The following is a 22,225-nucleotide window of genomic DNA, read 5'->3' as shown; positions in this document are numbered from 1 at the left end:
AAGATCCATTAAGTAGGGACTTTGCTGGAGGTGCAGTGGTTAAGAATCTGCCTGCCAATGCAGGGGACACAGGTTTGAGCCCTGGTCCAGGAAGATCCCACATGCTGCGGTGCAACTAAGTCTGTGTGCCACAACTACTGAGCCTGTGCTCTAGAGCCTGTGAGCCACAACTACTGAGCCCACGTGCCACAACTACTGAGCCTCTGTGCCTAGAGCCTGTGCTCTGCAACAAGAGGAGCCACAGCAATGAGAAGCCCGCGCACTGCAACAAAGAGTAGCCGTGCTTGCCACAACTAGAGAAAGCCTGCACGCAGCAACCAAGACCCAAGGCAGCCATTAAAAAAAAATAATAAAAATAAAAAATCCATTAGGTACCTTGATCTGGAAATCAGTCCTTTCTTTAGTCCTAACTTTCTGTATGACCTTGGACAGATTGTTTAACATCTCAGAGTTAGTTTTCTATACATATATAAGAATTATACAAATTGACATCAGTCATAAGATGATGCCAGTCATCTTGTAAGGTTTCATGAGGGTGAAACAAGATGAAAGTGAAAGCAGTCAGTAAACCATAAAGCCTTACATCAAGGTAAGAGATACCATGTTTCTTACTGAAATTCTTCTGGGATGACACTGCCAGTCCTATCTCCAGTGACTACAGGGCATAAACTCTTTTGTAGACATTCAAAGAAGTACTCAGCATCCCTCCCATATGTACATTTATTAATTCCTATCAGCAACCCAATTTCCTGAATTATAGGGCCAACTTAACTTCTCTTTTAGCCCTTCTGTTAATTTTCTTTGGATATTTTCCAGATTTTTTCATATCTTTGATAAAGTCTGATGAGCTATTCTAGGCACAATTTTTTGCTGAACTTCTATCCAATTTAGAAAGCACAGGAAAGATAGTTTCACTCCTTGTATGTCATATTCATTTCAGGATATTCTAGTAATATGTGGTACGTTTTCACCCAAAATATCTCTAATAAAGCAAACTTCTGTTTTGCCTGTGTTAAACCATTACCTTATCTCCATTTATTCTTATCTCTAGATTGTGTTTCCTCCCTCCTACACAAATAGTATTGTCAATTATTTATCCCTAAGTGTATCATCTAAATGAATGCCAATACACTGCTGTCTAACTTTGGATATAAGTGCCAGCCCCGGTTATTCACCAACATATGCAAAAAGTTCAAAGTTTCACAATTTAACAAAAAGAATATCCCTTAGATGTCTGGTCAAAACATCTCCTAAATTGTAAGCTTACTTGATGATAACCTTGAGGGTAGAATTCATATTGCATCATCTTTAAATATTTATTGTCCTGACCATGCTAAACCTCCACACCCCAAAACACAGTGCTTTTAGCTCAATGTACAAAAACAATGTTCTATATATACATGATGCTCAATAAATATCTGCTGGATGAAAGAATGATTTTGTATCTTCTAGACTCTTTAAGACTACACAGTGCAAGAATATAACACACATGTGCTAGACTTAAATTCATTAATTAAAATGCTATTTTCTACTGTTTTTAATAAAGGAAAATGAGGTACTGACCTACATGTTGAAGTGTTTGCTTTAGAACAACAGTGCAATTTAGCGCCATCAAGGCCTGTAGAGGGAGGAGGGTGTACAGTGACTCCAGGGTGAACAGATTGTGAGCTTTCAAGAAAACACTGCCAAAGTGGATCCTGAGGTAAAGGCTGGGTCTTACAACCCTCGATGAGGCCATCAACAATCTCCATTTCTGTTTTCTTAGACATCAGAATTCTCTTGCAGGCATTTTGGCAAGCATGATCTTCAGCTCTGTCACAGCAATATAAACCTACATTTTCAGAATATAAGTGGCTTAATTAGCTGGTTTTATGTCATGCATTGCTCATACAGAAGGACCCCGTGGTGTACTGGAAACTGTTACTACTCTTGAGTCATGTCAATTTCTCCAGGATATTAAGCCTACCAAATTCTCTCTCCATTACTTTGCAATATAGCAAATAAGTGAAAAGCTAAAGGTAGACTAGGTATTTATTACCAGATTCACCACTGTGCCCAATCATGAGATCTCCAGCACTATTCCTAGATAAATGAAAGGTCCTCTTACACCTAAGAGGTCCTTACATGCAAGGCATTTTTTGTTACTGGAAAGGGTATTGTAGATCAAAATGGAATTATTTCATGCTAGAAACAGCTACCTAAAAGGGATTATGTTCTTGACATAATGAGAAAGATGACTAATTTTAATAGCAATAACTATAAATACTGTATTTCATTACATTCTGGGATATAAAGCTTTTACAAATCTGTGCAAATTAATCTAAGTAGTAATTTAAATAATACAATTACAAACTCTGACAAGGTATCAGTTTGCTTCTGCCTTTACTTTTCTATAAAAAATCAGAAAGCAAGAGAACACTTTCAACCAGTCTATAGGATTCAGAGGGCTTCTTTGAAATAGTTTTCTTAGGAGTTTGACTTCTTAAGAAGCTTATTCAGGCATATCTGTTATCTGTCTGTAGCTTTCTTTTCCAGATTTCCTATGTATTAGCACAGACATTTGAGATGGTTGTTCTACCCTTAAAACATTTTTCTGCCTTTTTTTTTTTGAGCTGCTATCTATCAACGTTGCTTCAGCAGCACCTCTCTATAGCCTAAATATCAGTGAAGACAGATCTGCCTTTAAAATGAATGAAGGTTATTATGGCAAATGCTTCACCCTCTGATTTTCATCACACAACCACACAAATGTCATAAGCCTTAGACTTCTGCTTTAGATTCTGGCCAAACAAGGCACATAGCACTGCTTTTGAGTTTACAAAAACAAGTCGTTCAATATCCCAGTGTAAATCAAAACACTGGCATCTGGCTTCTGAGTCTTACAAGTCTCTTGCTAGTTTTGCTTAATTAGTCAGTTCTTAAAGTCTGATCACCTCTAAATGAAGAAAGTGGATTATAGGCTTTCCAAAGCTGAGATTTTGAAGACCCCATAAGATGCAAGTTCATTAGGAGGCCCTAATTTTTTAAAAGTATCAGGATCTCATTTATATTGACGTTTTTATTATAAAAGTAATAAATTTCATTGGTAAAATTCAAACATTACACATACATATAATGTGGAAGAAATAGGTATATAACTAAAAATGTACCTTACTATACACATTTAGTTCTGAAACTTGTTTTTTTGCTTATTACATCTTGGACTTTTGTAAACATACATCATTTTTTTTTGTATTGAAGTATAGTTGATTTATAATATTGTGTTAGTTTCACACACACAGCAAAGTAATTCGTTTTTAAATTCTTTTCCATAATCTGTTATTACAAGATATTCAATATAGCTCCCTGTGTTATACAGTAAATCCTTGTTGTTTACCTATTTTGTATATGGTAGTGTACATCTTAATCCATACTTCTAATTTATCCCTCAACCCACCCCCATTCCCCTTTGGTAACCATAAGTTTGTTTTCTATGTCTCTGAGTCTAACTGTTTTGTAAAAACCTCATTTGTATTATTTTTTTAGATTCCACATATAAGTGATATCATATAGTATTTGTCTTTGACTTATTTCACTTAGTATGATAATCTCCAGCTCCATCCATGTTACTGCAAATGGTATTATTTCATTCTTTTTTATGGCTGAGTAATATATTCCATTGTGTGTGTGTGTGTGTGTGTGTGTGTGTGTGTGTGTGTGTGTGACATCTTCTTTATCCATTCATCTGTTGATGAACACTTGGGTTGTTTCCATGCCTTGGCTATTTTTTTAAAAAAATAAATCTTATTTAATTATTTTTGGCTGCATTGGGTCTTCGTTGCTGCGCGCAGGCTTTCTCTAGTTGCGGCGAGCAGGGGCTACTCTTCGTTGTGGTACACGGACTTCTCATTGTGGTGGCTTCTCTTGTTGTGGAGCACAGGCTCTAGGTGCGGGGGTTTCAGTAGTTGTGCCACGCAGGCTTCACCAGTTGTGGCTCGCGGGCTCTAGAGCACAGGCTCAGTAGTTGTAGCACACGGGCTTAGTTGCTCTGCGGCACGTGGGATGTTCCCGGACAAGGGCTCGAACCCGTGTCCCCTGCGTTGTCAGGCGGATTCTTAACCACTGTGCCACCAGGGAAGCCCCATGCCTTGGTTATTGTAAACAGTGCTGCTATGAACATTGGGGTGCATGTATCTTTTTAAATTAGAGTTTTCATCTTTTCCAGAAATATACCGAAGAGTGGGATTGCTGGATCATATGGTACCTTTATTTGTAGTTTTTTAAGGAACCTCCATACTATTCTCCATAGTGCCTGTACCAATTTACATTCCCACCAAGAGTGTCGGTGGGTTCCCTTTTCTCCACACCCTCTTCAGCATTTATTTGTAGACTTTTTGATGACAGCCATTCTGACTAGTGTGAGGTGTAGTTCTTTTTCTTCTCTCATTGTAGATTTTTTAAAATTTATTTTTAAAATTTATTTTAAAATTTTATTTCTTTATACAGCAGGTTCTTACTAGTTATCCATTTTATACATAATAGTGTATGTATGTCAATCCCAATCTCCAATTCATCACACTACCCCCCCAGCCCCACCGCTTTCCCCCCTTGGTATCCATACGTTTGTTCTCTACATCTGTGTCTCTATTTCTGCCCTGCAAACCAGTTCTTCTGTACCATTTTGCTCGGTTCCACATACATGTGTTAATATACAATATTTGTTTTTCTCTTTCTGACTTACTTCACTCTGTATGACAGTCTCTAGATCCATCCATGTCTCTACAAATGACCCAATTTCATTCCTTTTTATGGCTGAGTAATATTCCATAGTATATATGTACCACATCTTCTTTATCCATTCGTCTGTCAATGGGCATTTAGGTTGCTTCCATGACCTGGTTATTGTAAATAGTGCTGCAATGAACATTGGGGTGCATGTGTCATTTTCAATTATGGTTTTCTCAGGGTATATGACTAGTAGTGGGACTGCTGGGTCATATGGTAGTTCTATTTTTAGTTTTTTAAGGAACCCCCATACTGTTCTCCATAGTAGCTGTATCAACTTACATTCCCACCAACAGTGCAAGAGGGTTCCCTTTTCTCCACACCCTCTCCAGCATTTGTTGTTTGTAGATTTTATCATGATGCCCATTCTAACTGGTATGAGGTGATACCTCATTATAGTTTTTTTTGCATTTCTCTAATAATTAGTGATGTTGAGCAGCTTTTCATGTGCTTCCTTGCCATCTTTATGTCTTCTTTGGAGAAATGTCTACTTAGGTCTTTGGCCCATTTTTGGATTGGGTTTTTTAAAATATTGAGCTGCATGAGCTGTTTATATATTTTGGAGATTAATCCTTTGTCCGTTGATTCGTTTGCAAATATTTTCTCCCATTCTGAGTTCTCTTTTCATCTTGTTTGTAGTTTCCTTTGTGCAAAAGCTTTTAAGTTCATTAGGTCCCATTTGTTTATTTTTGTTTTTATTTCCATTACTCTAGAAGTTGGATCAAAAAAGATCTTCCTGTGATTTATGTCAAAGAGTGTTCTTCCTAAGTTTTTGTCTAAGAGTTTTATAGTGCCCGGTCTTACATTTAGGTCTCTAATCCATTTTGAGTTTATTTTTGTGTATGGTGTTAGGGAGTGTTCTTTTTTTAAAAAAAAATATCTATTTATTTATTTTGGCTGTGCTGGATCTTAATTGCAGCATGCAGGGTATTTAGTTGTAGCATGCAGACTTAGTTGAGGCATGCGGGATCTAGTTCCCCTACCAGGGATTGAACCTGGACCCCCAGCATTGGGAGCACAGAGTCTTACCCACTGGGCCATCAGGGAAGTCCCTAGAGAGTGTTCTAATTTCATTCTTTCACATGTAGCTGTCCAGTTTTCCCAGCACCACTTATTGAAGAGACTGTCTTTTCTCCATTGTATATACTTGCCTCCTTTGTCATAGATTAGTTGACCACAGGTGCGTGGGTTTATCTCTGGGCTTTCGATCCTGTTCCATTGATCTATATTTCTGTTTTTGTGCCAGTACCATATTGTCTTGATTACTGTAGCTTTGTAGTATAGTCTGAAGTCAGGGAGCCTGATTCCTCCAGATCCGTTTTTTTCCCTTAGGACTGCTTTGGCTATACGGGGTCTTTTGTGTCTCCATACAAATTTTAAGATTTTTTGTTCTAGTTCTGTAAAAAATGCCATTGGCAATTTGATAGGAATTGCATTGAATCTGTAGATTGCTTTGGGTAGTATAGTCATTTTCACAATATTGATTCTTCCAATCCAAGAACATGGTATATCTCTCCATCTGTTGGTGTTATCTTTAATTTCTTTCATCAGTGTCTTACAGTTTTCTGCATACAGGTCTTTTGTCTCCCTAGGTAGGTTTATTCCTAGGTATTTTATTCTTTTTGTTGCAATGGTAAATGGGAGTGTTTTCTTAATTTCTCTTTCAGATTTTTCATCATTAGTGTATAGGAATGCAAGAGATTTCTGTGCGTTAATTTTGTTTTCTTTTTTCTGAATTTTTGAGTTTTATTTTATTTATTTTTTAATATATCAGGTTCTTATTAGTTATGTGCATTAATTTTGTATCCTGCAACTTTACCAAATTCATTGATTAGCTCTAGTAGTTTTCTGGTGACATCTTTAGGATTCTCTATGTATAGTATCATGTCATCTGCAAACAGTGACAGCTTTACTTCTTCTTTTCCAATTTGTATTCCTTTTACTTCTTTTTCTTCTCTTGTTGCTGTGGCTAGGACTTCCAAAACTATGTTTAATAATAGTGGTGAGAGTGGACATCGTTGTCTTGTTCCTGATGTTAGAGGAAATTTTTTCAGTTTTTCAACATTGAGAATGATGTTTGCTGTGCGTTTGTTGTATATGGCCTTTATTATGTTGAGGTAGGTTCCCTCTATGCCCACTTTCTGGAGAGTTTTTATCATAAACAGGTGTGGAATTTTGTCAAAAGCTTTTTTCTGCATCTATTGAGATGATCATATGGTTTTTATTCTTCAGTTTGTTAATATGGTTATCACATTGATTGATGTGCATATATTGAAGAATCCTTGCATCCCTGGGATAAATCCCACTTGATCATGGTGTATGATCCTTTTAATGTGTTGTTGGATTCTGTTTGCTAGTATTTTGTTGAGGATTTTTGCATCTATATTCATAAGTGATATTGGTCTGTAATCTTTTTTTGTAGTATCTTTGTCTGGTTTTGGTATCAGGGTGATGGTGGCCTCATAGAATGAGTTTGGGAGTGTTCCTTCCTCTGCAATTTTTTGGAAGACTTTGAGAAGGATGGGTGTTAGCTCTTCTCTAAATGTTTGATAGAATTCACCTGTGAAGCCATCTGGTCCTGGACTTTTGTTTGATGGAAGATTTTAAATCACAGTTTCAATTTCATTACTTGTGATTTATCTGTTCATATTTTCTATTTCTTCCTGGTTCAGTCTTGGAATGCTATACTTTTTCTAAGAATTTGTCCATTTCTTCCAGGTTGTCCATTTTATTGGCATAGAGTCACTTGTAGTAGTTTCTTAGGATGTTTTGTATTTCTGTGGTGTCTGTTGTAACTTCTTTTTCATTTCTAATTTTATTGATTTGAGTCCTCTCCCTCTTTTTCTTGATGAGTCTGGCTAATGGTTTATCAATTTTGTTTATCTTCTCAAAAAACCAGCTTTTATTGATCTTTGCTATTGTTTTCTTTGTTTCTATTTCATTTATTTCTGCTCTGATCTTTATGATTTCTTTCCTTCTACTAACTTTGAGTTTTGTTTGTTCTTCTTTCTCTAGTTCCCTTAGGTGTAAGGTTAGATTGTTTGAGATTTTTCATTTTTCTTTTTCCGGTACACGGGCCTCTCACCGTTGTGGCCTTCCCCGTTGCAGAGCACAGGCTCCAGACGCGCAGGCTCAGCGGCCATGGCTCACCGGCCCAGCCACTCCGCGGCATGTGAGATCTTCCTGGACCAGGGCACGAACACGTGTCCCCTGCATCAGCAGGCGGACTCTCAACCACTGCGCCACCAGGGAAGCCCTCTTGTTTCTTGAGGTAGGCTTGTATTGCTATAAACTTCCCTCTTAGAACTGCTTTTGCTGCATCCCATAAGTTTTGGATCGTCGTGTTTTCACTGTCATTTGTCTCCAGGTATTTTTAAAATGCTTTTTCTTAATTAATTAATTTTATATTTGGCTGCACTGGGTCTTTTCTGCTGCACCTGGGCTTCCCTCTAGTTGAGGCAAGCGGGGGCTACTCTTTGCTGTGGTGCACTGGCTTCTCATTGCGGTGGCTTCTCTTGTTGCGGAGCATGGGGTCTAGAGCACAGGCTCAGTAGTTGTGGCACATGGACTTAGTTGTTCCGTGACATGTGGGATTTTCCCAGACTAGGGATCGAACCCATGTCACCTGTATTGGTAGGCGGATTCTTAACCACTGTGCTACCAGCGAAGCCCTTTAGGTATTTATTTCCTCTTTTGATTTCTTCAGTGATCTCTTGGTTATTTAGTAACATATTGTTTAGCCTTCATGTGTTTGTGTTTTTTACGTTTTTTTCCCTGTAACTGATTTCTAATCTCATAGCATTGTGGTCAGAAAAGATGCTTGATACGATTTCAATTTTCTGAAATTTACTGAGGCTTGATTTGTGACCCAAGATGTGATCTATCCGGAAGAATGTTCCATGCACACTTGAGAAGAAAGTGTAATCTGCTGTTTTTGGATGGAATGTCCTATATCAATTAAATCTGGTCTACTGTGCCATTTAAAGCTTGTGTTTCCTTATTAATTTTCTGTTTGGATGATCTGTCCAGTGGTGTAAGTGAGGTGTTAAAGTCCCCCACTATTATTGTGTTACTGTCGATTTCCTCTTTTATAGTTGTTAGCAGTTGCCTTGTGTATTGAGGTGCTCCTATGTTGGGTGCATATATAATTGTTATATCTTCTTCTTGGATTGATCCCTTGATCATTATGTAGTGTCCTTCCTTGTCTCTTGTAACATTCTTTATTTTAAAGTCTATTTTATCTGATATGATTATTGCTACTCCAGCTTTCTTTTGATTTCCATTTGCATGGAGTATCTTTTTCCATCCCCTCACTTTCAGTGTCTATGTGTCTCTAGGTCTGAAGCAGGTCTCTTGTAGACAGCATATATATGGGTCTTGTTTTTGTGTCCATTCAGCAAGCCTGCGTCTTTTGGTTGGAGCATTTTATCCACTCACGTTTAAGGTAATTATCGATATGTATATTCCTATGACCATTTTCTCAACTGTTATGGGTTTGGTTTTGTAGGTCCTTTTCTTCTCTTGTGTTTCCCACTTAGAGAAGCTCCTTTAGCATTTGTTGTGGAGCTGGTTTGGTGGTGCTGAATTCTCTTAGCTTTTGCTTGTCTGTAAAGCTTTTGATTTCTCCATCGAATCTGAATGAGATCTGTGCCGGGTAGAGTAATCTTGGTCGTAGGTTCTTCCCTTTCATCACTTTAAGTATATCATGCCACTCCCTTCTGGCTTGTAGAGTTTCTGCTGAGAAATCAGCTGTTAACCTTATGGGAGTTCCCTTGTATGTTATTTGTCATTTTTCCCTTGTTGCTTTCAATAATTTTTCTTTGTCTTTAATTTTTGCCAATTTGATTACTATGTGTCTTGGCGTGTTTTTCCTTGGGTTTATCCTGTATGGGACTCTCTGCACTTACTGGACTTGGGTGGCTATTTCCTTTCCCATGTTAGGGAAGTTTTTGACTATAATCTCTTCAAATATTTTCTCGGGTCCTTTCTCTCTCTCTTCTCTTCTGGGACACCTATAAGGCGAATGTTGTTGCGTTTAATGTTGTCCCAGAGGTCTCTTAGGCTGTCTTCATTTCTTTTCATTCTTTTTTCTTTATTCTGTTCTGCAGCAGGGAATTCCACCATTCTGTCTTCCAAGTCACTTATCTGTTCTTCTGCCTCAGTTATTCTGCTATTGATTCCTTTTAGTGTATTTTTCATTTCAGTTATTGTGTTTTTCATCTGTTTGTTTGTTCTTTAATTTTTTTTTTTTTTTTTTTTTTTGTGGTACACGGGCCTCTCACTGTTGTGGCCTCTCCCTTTGCGGGGCACAGGCTCCGGACGCACAGACTCAGCGGCCATGGCTCACGGGCCCAGCCACTCCGTGGCACGTGGGATCCTCCCGGACAGGGGCACGAACCTGTGTTCCCTGCGTTGGCAGGCGGACTCTCAACCACTGCGCCACCAGGGAAGCCCTGTTCTTTAATTCTTCTAGATCTTTGTTAAACATTTCTTGCATCTTCTCGATCTTTGCCTCCATTCTTTTTCCGAGGTCCTGGATCATCTTCAATATCATTATTCTGAATTCTTTTTCTGGAAGGTTGCTTATCTCCACTTCATTTAGTTGTTTTTCTGGGGTTTTATCTTGTTCCTTCATCTAGTATGTAGCCTTTTCATCGTGCCTATATTTCTGTGAATGTGGTTTTTGTTCCACAGGCTGCAGGATTGTAGTTCTTCTTGCTTCTGCTGTCTATCCTCTCTCTCATTGTAGTTTTGATTTGCATTTCTCTAACAATTAGCAATATTGAGCATCTTTTCATGTGCCTGCTGGTCATCTGTATGTCTTCTTTGGAGAAATGTCTATTTAGGTCTTCTGTCCATTTTTTGATTGGGTTGTTTATTTTTTTGATATTGAGTTGTATAAGCTATTTGTATATTTTGGAAATTAAGCACTTGTTGTTCATGTTGTTTATAAATATTTTCTCCCAGTCCATAGGTTGTCTTTTCATTTTGTTTATGGTTTCCTTTGCTGTGCAAAAGCTTATAAGTTTGAGTAGGTTTTATTTGTTTGTTTTGCTTCTATTTCTTTTGCCTTGGGAGACTGACCTAAGAAAATATTGCTAAAATTTATGTCAGAGAATGTTTCTCCTATGTTCTCTTCTAGGAGTTTTATGGTATCATGTCTTATAATTAAGTCTTTAAGCCATTTTGAGTTTATTTTTGTGTATTGTGTGAGGGAGTGTTCTAACTTCATTGATTTACATAATACATCTTCCAGTATGTTGATTGTATAATGTTATTATTATAGAGATATATAATTTACTTAATCAACTTTAATCAATATCCTATTGGTGGATGTTTAGATCATTTAAAATTTTTCTCTATACCAGCAATGTTGTAGTAAACATCCTTTATACGTGTAGATGTATTTTTGAAAATTTGTGAGTTTTTGTGAAGGATAATTTCTGAGAAATGGAATTGCTAGATTAAAAGGTATGATTATTTGAAATTCTCATGGTCATAACCCAATTTTCCCTCTTAATATATCCATACCAGTGAATTTTTCCACTTCAGAATAGAGTGCCTGTTTCTTCATACCCTTGACAGCCCTGTCTTTCTCGGCATCTTTTAGCTGTGATGATAATATCCAGTCTGCCAAATCTAAAGACCAAAGGAAGCCTGGTATTTCCCAGATGACCCAGACTGTAGATATCTTCAAGAATTTACTTCTTTTTTTTTTTTTTTAACAAATTATTTTACCAAAGATTGAAATGAGAGGAATATGTGGCTTTTACTTACTATCTGTTGGGTTCCTCATTGGATAAGATTGGGTATAATTGTTTACACAGTGTATTAATTGTGGACTAATAGAGGCACAATAATTTTCCACTGCTTTGATCTGAGAAGGACCAGGAGAAGAGTCTGTTCGAAAAATGGCTTGACAGTATTCTCGGCAGTTTGTGTGATGGCCTGCATAACTGCAACAAACTGAGCCCACTAGGGGGAAAAAAAAGGAGATTACATTGAAATGAAATCAGCTATTTGCTAACATTAAATCATCATAATAATGAGGGAACAATATGTGTCTTTTTGAATTTCAGAAATAAAACCATGCCATAGAAGACACGTACTTAAAGTCGGCACTACTATAAGCATGGCCATGGGGACATTCAGGTGCTCACTGGTCTAAGAAAGTCATTATTTGTCAACTTATAGTCTATAGTGCAGTGGTTCTCAGCAGGAGCAGTACCAGCCCCTGGGAGAATTTGGATGCATGTGGAAGTGTTTCTGGTTTTCATGATGACTTAAGGATGACTGCTGGCATTTAGTACATGGGGGTCAGGGCTGTTAAATGCTGTGCAGCATACAGGAAAGTCTCATAGAATTGAAACTGTTTCCCAAAATGCTAATAGCACCCATGTTGAGAACCACTGGAGCAGCTTCTTTCCACGTTAGATCTGTGGAGATTCATAAACAAAGCAAAACAAAGCAAAACAAATCAAACATATCAAAATAAAACAAAACCCCAAATACCTCACATTTATAAAATAGGACCAGTATAAACTAAGAGATATCAGGACCACTTCATAAATTTGCAAATTATATAACTGTCTATCTTGAAACAAAATCCCAAAAGTTCTATACTGTTTGAAAATCTCTAAGACTATTCCTAAATTGAAAGTCCTCACCTCATAACTGATGCGACTTGCTTCAACACTGAAAAGTAAAACCCACATTTGGAATAAATGATTCTGGATGTATGCATTTTTAAAAATCAAGGTGGACTATTTAAGATATCTGGGAAGAGCAGGATGCGTGGCTGGGGGTGCAGATGTGGGATTTATAATGAAGAGCAAGAGGTCCTCATAGGAGAGGCTAAGGGGTCTGTGGGAGGCTGAAGGGAGCCAAAAGGGTAGAGGTATGGCCGGAAAAGGTTAAGAAAATGGCAGGTAGGAAAACTCTGATAATAATTAGGGATGGTTATAGAGGAATGAGAATCAGGTTTCTGGTGGATTCCACAGACCAAGGAATGAGCAGGGAACTCAGGCGACTTCCAGAAATAATGATAATGATAAAATCATATACAAATGAACTAAAGTAGGACTAAACTGATAGCAAGACAAGCCTCTTTCCTGGAAAAGGAAACTGTTTCATACCTATTGTGCCAGCTAAGTTTCTGATTTGAAATTACTAACAAACTTACATTGTTCATTGCTGAATTGTTTATTTTAATCACAAAGAACAATCATTAATGGCTACATTTATCACTGTCAACCTCAATGAAGCTAAAACTGGGGGCAGGGGTGAGGGATGCTGAGGACAGAGGAGACAAGTGAGAATAGGACAAAGATGCCTGTCTCTTGATGCCCCAATTAGGCTGGCTTCATCACAGTGTGGGAGGATATAGGATTATGTGCTAAAGACTATCTGGAAAATCTTGAACTAAACCCCAGTTAGAAAGAGTAGAAGATAAAGTACAGACAGCTAATGTTTCTTATACTTTAATACACCCCACTGCCAAGCTCACCTAACAACTCTTTACTCCTCACACGTGTTTCCCCATCTCCAACTGCTCTCGCTGTTCCCTTCAGCTGGAATGCCCTTCCTCCAATCTCTACTGCTCACATCATGTCCATCCTTCAAGGCCCAGTTCAGCTACCAACTCCATGAAGTCACCTCTAAGCTCCCCTGCAAGATGTGATCCCTCCTTCCTCTGAACTCCCACGGCACCTTATCAGTAACTCTATCCCATACCCACGGTGTCCCAGAGTTCTTTGTGTACAGGTTGTGTCCCCCACAGGTGTGCATCTGCCCTGCACAGAGCAAGCAGTCAGTGAATATCTGCTGAATGAACTGAGAGGCAGCCCTCAGCAAGTGCTGCAATTATATTACGTTATATTACGTGGGAGTGTTCAACTTCTGTTTATATCACATGGGAGCGCTCAACTTCCTGTTTATCCAAGTGGGGCATGATCTTCCTCTAAAACACCCAGCACTGATATCTGCTTTGTAAATCTGTAATTAGGACATGGGAATTGTTAGAATTCATGAATGGCCCAAACACTCCAGAGGAAAGAGCCTATCAGAATCCTGCTGTGCACATTCCTTCAGATGGTTTAGTAACAGCCTAAGTTATAATGTCAGAGTTTTGGCAATATTTATAACAGCTAAATCATATTCTGTAAACCGTGTTTTGCCCTTTGGATTGCTTGTATAACCATCAACAATATACTTACTTTCATTTCTGCTAATGCAACTGAAAAGAGCATTCTGTAAATTAAAGGAAAACAAACAGAAATTAACAACCACACAGAATTTCTAATTTTATTCCACTTTTATAGTTATACGGAAATCAGGATATCAAACTATTTAATCCTTCTCTAAATCCAAGATTAAAAACAAAGAAACTATGATATAGCATTCTGGTGAAAAGAGAAACCATCTTCTAATACATTTGGGGGATCAAGACTATCACCCAAGCCAAAAGCTGACCACATTACAGCAAACTAAGTTTATGTAAAGCTGTACCAATGTGCGTATGTGGGGAAAGTACAATGCAGTAATCTCGATTATTTCTTGTAGAACATAAAAAAGCTTTCAGAAAATAATATAATAAAGGTTATTTAGGGAAATACATATTTCATATAACCACTGCATTTTAGAGTTGAATGGACCTTAGGGATCACCTCTAATTGTTCTCAGACCTGGCCATGCACTAGAACACCTGGGCTTCCTAGGCCTTACCCTAGACTACAGAATTGGAATTTGGGAATGAAGCACAGACATCTAAATTTTAAACAAGGCCTCAAAGATGATTCTTATGTAGCCATCCTGGGGCCAGAGTTGGGGAATCTCTCTACCATATTACCAATAAAGAAACCATTTCCTTAGCAGGGAAGAGACTGCCCCAGGTCACAGAGCAAGTCAAAAGTAGAATCTGAGACTAGAATTAATGTTTTTAGATCTCTTAGATCACTGTTCGGAAAATATCACACTGCGTTAAAGTCATTGTAAGGAAAATAAACAAAACAAGACAAACAAAAAATTCCTTGTACAAAGCTGTTTGGATAATCAGGGCTTGTAGACTATGATTAATATCACACTTAGAAGAGAATAAATTCTTAAAGAATATGGGCATAAATAAAAGGTAGATGGAAAACAAGTACACCCTTATTAATGAATAGAGATGATTTTGGCTTTTATTTGCAATTAACTTCCAAGCTGGCTATGTGATCTCGACTTATTAAAGGATCAGCTTTACTGACATTTAAAACCTAGCTTCAAGGATCCATCTATGTAGTTGTGTGAAGCTGTACTGCATTTTCTCTACTAAATAATATTCTCCTGTAGGAATAAACACTTGATTTATCCAAAGCAAAACAAAATACCCAGGACCCATAGATAAGGGCTAATGAATTCACCCAGTATGAATTCTTTCTGTTAGACATCTCATCAAATAATATAAAATAGTGAAAAGTAAATATTCTTGGTATTCTTTAATAGTGGTCTTTTTTATATTTCTCTTCATCCATGTTTCTTTGTTTTAGTTTGACTTTTCAGCTACCCATTACAGGTAGCCCTCTATTTTGGTTCAATGGTTTCAGGAACACTTTCAATAAAATGATCTAAATCAATATTAAAAAGTCATCTGCTACCAGGACTTCCTTGGTGGTCCAATGGTTAAGACTCCAGGTTCCCAATGCAGGGGGTCCGGGCTTGATCACTGGTCAGGGAACTAGATCCCGCATGATGCAATTAAAAGAACCCTCATGCTGCAAGCAACTAAAGATCCCACACATGGCAACTAGGACCTGGTGCAGCCAAAAATAAAAAAGTCATCTGCTACCAACTTTCCAGCCCTTCTTAACTGGGTGAATAAAATTCTCATTGCCCTTCTCTTTTCTTTTTTTTGTTTGCTTTGCTTTTTTTGGCTGAGCTGAGAGGCTTGTGGGATCCTAGTTCCCTAGTGGAACCCGGGCCCTCAGCAGTGAAAGCACGGAGTCTTAACCACTGGACCGCCAGGGAATTCCCTGCCATTCTCTTTCTAATATGCTGGCTGTTCCTCTTGTTCCTCTTGGTTTTGGCTTTTTTGGCCTTGTTCCTAAATAAGTATGTTTATTATCTTGGTGGCCGTCTTGGGTTACATGGCCTGATTTCCATTTTTGTTATTCTTCCAGTTACTCTTAAAGTCTCTAGAGCTGTGGTTTTCAAGTGGAGGTAATCTTGCTTCCCAGGGGGCATCTGGCAATGTCTGGAGACATTCTTGGTTGTCATAACACGGGAGTGTTGGGGTGTTCTACTGAACTGACATCTAGTAGGTAGAGGAGTCTAGAGATGCTGTTAAACATCCTACAATGCATAAGACAGCTCCCCTACAGCAAAGGATTATCCGGCCCCAATGTCAATAGTGTCAAGGTTGAGAAATTCTGATCTAGAAACTTACAAATTTGTTCAAGCTTGATTTTTTTTAAATTTGATCTTAAAAATAAAAGAAATATCACTCTGAGTCAGCCTTGTGGGTCACTTAGCTTTAGAGAGAGGTACTAAAAGACACAAAATCTGAAAAATGTCGGAGATCAGCTAATCCAACTCATTTGACAGAAGCCAGAGTCTGAGGCCTAGAAAGGAGAACTATTTATGGACCCTAGCTTTCACCCACAAAAGGGGTGGCAAACTATGGTACCCAGGTCAAATCTTGCCCGCTGCCTGTTTTTGTAAGTAAAGTTTTATTGGAACACAGTCACACCCATTCATTTACATATTGTATATGGTTACCTCACACTATAATGACAGAGTTGAGTGGACAGTAAGCCTAAACTGGCCGGTAAGCCTAAAATATTTGTTTTCTGACCCTTCACATAAAAAGTTTGCTAACCGCTGATATAGAAGGGCTCAGCTGTCTCTCTTGATGTCACATCCAGAGCTCAGAGATGTTCCCTAAGCATTTCTCATTTCTCTTAATGTTCACTGATAGACCTTTCATGCATAGCATTACTCTAACTTGTTGAACTAAAAACTTTTATATTTCCACATGGTAGCACCTCTAGCGTTAATACCATTTTTACATCTCTTTCTTTATCTTTACCAGTTTTAAGGTTTCCAAGTATGGTCCTTATAGAGAATAGACTGGCGGTTGCCAAGGGGGAGGTGGGTGGGAGGGTTGGATTGGGAGTTTGGGGTTGCATGGTATATATACAGAATTGACAAACAACAAGGTTCTACTGTATAGCACAGGGAACTATATTCAATATCTTGTGATAAACCATAATGGAAAAGAATATGAAAAAGAATGTATACATATGTATAACTGAGTCACTTTGCTGTACAGCAGTAGCACAACATTGTAATTCAACTATACTTCAGTAAAAAATGAAATTAAATTAAATTTAAAAAAGAATGGTCCTTCGGGCTTCCCTGGTGGCGCAGTGGTTGAGAATCCGCCTGCCGATGCAGGAGACACGGGTTCGTGCCCTGGTCCGGGAAGATCCCACATGCCGCGGAGCAACTAAGCCCGTGAGCCATGGCTGCTAGGCCTGCGTGTCCGGAGACTGTGCTCCGCAACGGGAGAGGCCACAACAGTGAGAGGCCCGCATACCGCAAAAAAAAAAAAAAAAAAAAAAAAAAAAAAAAAAAAAAAAAAAGAATGGTCCTTCACTCAAGTATACTGGTATTTGATGAATTCATCAATTCTCTGTTGCTTACTTTACATGCATCATGATTTTATCATATCCCCCTCTTTGATAAAAGATTCTTAACCTTAGGTAACTCTACCTTTTCACTGCTAAAACTACTGCTGACTAGTTTGACAGGGCTTAAGAAACACATGAGTTACAGCCCTGGCTGACAGTTTCTTCATTTCTTAAGATGGTCCATCAGGGTCTTCGCTAGTCAATTCTTAAGTCTTTCAAATGTCTGATCGCCATCTAGTGGCAAAAGTGGGCAGTAACTGAGGGTTTATACTCGGGTTTATACCGAACGTCTTTTGACCTTCTGCCACCAATATTATACTCAATGTGACTCCATATAGCAGCTCCCTCACCCTACTCATCTTACTCTAGAAGAGATCAAAATTACAGTGTAACTGAGGTTAGGATCTACGAAAACCTCAGAGACCCAAAGAACAAGTCAGTATGTGAGGGTTGACAGCAAGAGATCTTCAAGTCCCAAAGCCTTCACTATACAGCTGGATAGAGAAATGTACACAGTAAGCAAAGGGCAAAGGCGGGGGTAGAACCCAGACTGTTCTGCCAGTGCTCTCCCATGACACTATCCTGTGAGAAGACTTTGGATTATTATTCTGAATGCAGCCAATACAAGGTTGAATTTATGACCATAGAGTAAACTATTTTAAGTCTATTTTTTAAATCAACATCTTAAATTGTGAAAAAAATCATTTTCTTGAAGTATTATTATTTCCCTTAAAAAATTTTGATCATGAAATCTTTCCTCAGGCAGCTGCTTTCATTAGCCAGTTCCCTGCCCTACCTACAATTGTTTTTGAGAACTGCAATAAGCCCTCCTATCTGTGGGCAGACCTAGCAGAAAAACTAAGATACAGAGTGAAATCAAAGTCAAGGGAACCCTATGTGATCCTTTATGCCACACTGACCTTCCTCTTGGGGGGAAGAGCCATTGGGGTCCATCTGCGAGGTAGACTCTGCAGCTCTAACTTCTTGCTCAGAAGTTGGCTCTGCAGATTTATTTTCTGACCTGGCCACTTACTTTTCCACTTCAGTGACCCCTTCTAGCATTTCTCCATTTGTCCACTTGTCTCAATACTTTCTCTGTCCACTGCCCTTCTACTACTACTGGTCCCTCCAGCTTCCCTTTTTCACCAATGATGAGGATGATGAAAATGAAACAAACATTTCACATGAATTTTATTAAAAACAAATAAACCAGGTTTGAATCTTGGATATTTTAGTGACTTCTGGACAAAGACCCAAAAGAGTACATTCTATGAACTGTTATTAATATTTCCTATTCCCAAGGCTACTAGTTAAAAGTAAAGGGGCTGCTTTGTTCCTAAGGTCTCAATAAATAAAATCTGTTTGCTTTTCACAGATGGACTGAGAGTTCTCCCAGTTTGAAGTTTTGCATGAAGAATCTAGCTTATTAAATGCTAAGTTGGAGAGATTAAATAATTGACCTTTTTTTTTTTCTTTTTTTTGGCCACGCCGTGCAGCTTGCAGGATCTTAGTTCCCCAACCAGGGATTGAACCCAGGTCATGGCAGTGAAAGCACCGAGTCCTAACCACTGGACCACCAGGGAATTCCCCAATAACTGACCTTTAAAAACATGTTTCTTAAACCTCCACAGGATATTTTCTCCTTGTTGTGAACACCATGGCTTTTAGTAAAAAAAATCTAAGTGACTAGAATATGTAAAGGAGTTTAATAGGACATGGATATCACTAAACAAATGACTCTTCAGCCTCCCATATAATAAATGTCATTTCAATAGTGGGATAAAAATGAAACCCAAAACTGAGATAAGATTAATAGGTCCAGACTGCTCAGAGAAGTTTGCTCACTACCACCCAGAGCATCCAACAAGCTGGAAGCAAATTCACTGGCAAGTAACACCTGCAGAGTAACATAAGGTCTAGAACACAGCTCACACAGAGTATGTGTTTGTAGCAGACTGACTGCAACAATGGCCTCAATTTTTTACATTACCCTGTTATCTATTTCTCTCACACTAACTCTGGACTTAGTCATCTGATTTGCTTTAGTTAAGTGGACAGTAGCAAGCATAAGGTAAGTAGAGACCTGCACATATACTTGCATGTTTCCACTTCTCTTCTTGAGCCCCTGCCACCACCATGGGAACCTGCCTGAGCTAGCCTGCTAGAAGGCTGGGAGAGACATATGGAGGAGAGCTGAGCTGACTTAACCAAGGGCATGCTAAACCAGCCAGACCCTGGCTGACTTGCCAGCTGACTGCAGATGCACAAGTGAGCCCAGCCAGAAGCAGCTAGGCCTGCTAAATGCATGAGAAATAATAAATTATTATTAAATAATAATAATTCTAGGCTACGGAGTTTGGGGATGGTTTGCTATACAACATTGTGTTACAGATACAGTATTCAGTGCTTTCTCTGCTCATTCAAAGAATGCCTGATTCATAGACATTTACACAGGGTTTTCACATAAAACTGCTATTTACTCTGAAACAAAGAACCCTGTGTACTGTCCAGAGTGGGAAAATTTTCTATTAAAAAATTCTATCTATAAAAATACTAACTGTAGCACCTATTTAAAGGCAACAAATTTTTGTTCATCTTTTAAGTCTTACCTGCTCTGTGAAGGCTTCCCCATTACCCTGAGAAGGGTTTTTTCCTCCAGGCTTCAACGTGTCTTGCACAGACTTCTAGCAACGTACTTGTCTCACTGTATTGTAAAGGACTATTTGAATTTCTCTCTTCCCATGGACTAGGCTATGAACTTCTTACAGACAGTGGCTAAATCCTTCCATCTTTGTACTCTGAGAACAGTGCCTGATACATATTAAGTGTATCAACTCAATGAATGTTGAAGGAATGAATGAATGACATGCAAAGACAATTGGGACAATGGACTCTGTCCTAGGAACTCAAGACTTTAGCATTAAAAAGTGACTTGAAAACAAAGAGTTACACTATATGGTGACCAATGCTATAATAAAGCATGTCAAGTGTTTATAAATAACAACAATTTTGTGCGTGTGAGGGTAGAGGGCTGAGCAGGAAAGGTTTTAAAGAGGAACCACCTAAGCCAGAATTTCAGTAGGGGTTGTGGCATGCTGGGGTGGGGTGGGGGTGAAGGGGAGTTCTGATTTGTAATATTTGCTGATATGAGTAGTAATAAATACCCCCATCACAGCTGCTTTTCAAGTTAAAAATTGGCTTGCCAAATTCCTGAATATTTAACAACCAGTTCTCCCTAGCTGGTAGGAGCTGGCTCCAGCCTACTAATGGATGGGGATGATAGGATGGATTCAGGGAACAGGAATTCCAGGAGAGCAACAGGTGGTACAACTACAACTAACAAATACAACACATGGTAATCTGGGAAGTTATAAGCAGTAAGCTGCTGAAGCATCAAGGAGGGAAGAGTCAGGGGCTAGATCAAGAAAAGCTTAAGTACACCAGGCTGAGGAACATGAACTGTATCTTACAAGTGAGCCACTGAAGAGTTTCAAGGAAGGGAGTGATACGACCATATTTGGTCTTTAAAGAGGTCACCCTAGGAGAAGTGGAGATAGTAAATAAGAGGAGAAATTAGAGACAGGAAAGCTAGTTGGGCAGCTATTGTAGTTGTCCCCCGAAGTGGTTATAAAGGCCTGAGGTAGGCAGTAACTGAGGATCTGGAAAGGAGACCAATTTAAGACATATTTCAGAGGCAAATCTTTAGAGCTTGATAGCCAGGTTTTTTTTGTTTTATTTTTTGTTTTGTTTTGTTTTGTGGGAGGTGGTGAGAAAGAAGAAAGAGTAGACAATACCTCTTAGGCTTTTAGTTTATGTGTCTGGGAGGACTGTACTTAAACAACCAAGCAAGAAATGCAAGAAAAATGATAAGTTTTTGTTTGGGGATGTGTGTATGTGTGGTGTTGTGTAGCAGTAGGGTGGAGGGAAGGAGAGGTAGGGAAGGTTAACTGTCAGTTTGGCTGATATGAAATGTCAGTTGAACATCAAAAGAACACATATCCAGCAGTGATTCAGGAGAAAAAGGTTAGCAAAGAAGATTCTGGAGTTGTCATCATATTGGGGCAATTAAAGTTATGGGAGTAGATGAGATTGCCTAGGGAGAAAAACCTGGCCATTTGGATTAGACCAGGTCACAATCTAATCAGACTTGATCAGATTTCCCTTTTGGGATGATCTCATTCAGGCGACTTATAAGAAGAATGGACTGCAGGGGAAATACACTAGCTCAGAAGACTAAATGGGAGCTATTCCCTTCCCCAGTACAAAATATGACAAAACAAAACAACATACAGATGGAACATAATCCAGGTTTTATACTATCTTAAGCCAGTACTGCAGGACCTAATAGGTTTCGCTCTTTTTGGAGCTCATCAGCTGCAGGCAACGGCTCAAATCTAGTTTGACACAGCATATACCTATAGAGCATTTTACCATTTACAAGGCCTCCCATTCACAGTCTTCTACTTACCATATTCTGACAATTCTCGGAGTTTCCTTGGTACTAACTAAAAGAAGCTTTACATTTAGGTGCTGAAGGCTCTGCTGAGGCAAAGTACCACATGATTCTTTTTGCTAAAATCCCCAAAGCCAACTGTCCAAAGCCTAGGCTGTCATCTGCCATGTAAGAAGGTCTACCCTATACCTGGAACTACTGCGGCACAGATCCAATCATACCGAGGTACAGAAGGCCTCTAGCTGTCCAGAGAATCCTGCTGGTCCTACATCCCTGCCCTCCTAGGTCTAAATTTTAAGAGCTATTTTTTCATCCCTTTTCCTTTATGCTTCTGGTAATA

The 22,225-nt window shown here is 38.7% G+C and overlaps 1 protein-coding gene across 1 annotated transcript in view; it reads right to left on the bottom strand.

Annotated features, from left to right (window-relative positions):
- Positions 1-22,225, bottom strand: part of RECK (reversion inducing cysteine rich protein with kazal motifs) — a 76,720-nt gene that overhangs the window by 28,746 nt on the left and 25,749 nt on the right. The window contains exons 7-9 of the mRNA XM_059072141.2: positions 13,980-14,013; positions 11,542-11,739; positions 1,564-1,831 (exon numbers count right to left, since the gene is read on the bottom strand). Of these exons, the coding sequence (XP_058928124.1) occupies positions 1,564-1,831; positions 11,542-11,739; positions 13,980-14,013 (500 nt within the window). The remainder of the gene's footprint in view (positions 1-1,563; positions 1,832-11,541; positions 11,740-13,979; positions 14,014-22,225) is intronic.

The sequence above is a fragment of the Kogia breviceps genome, chromosome 8 (assembly GCF_026419965.1).
Source record: "Kogia breviceps isolate mKogBre1 chromosome 8, mKogBre1 haplotype 1, whole genome shotgun sequence".
Taxonomy (NCBI): domain Eukaryota; kingdom Metazoa; phylum Chordata; class Mammalia; order Artiodactyla; family Physeteridae; genus Kogia; species Kogia breviceps.
The sequence above is the reverse complement of the archived record's forward strand: the minus strand, read 5'-3'. Positions and strand labels throughout refer to the sequence as shown.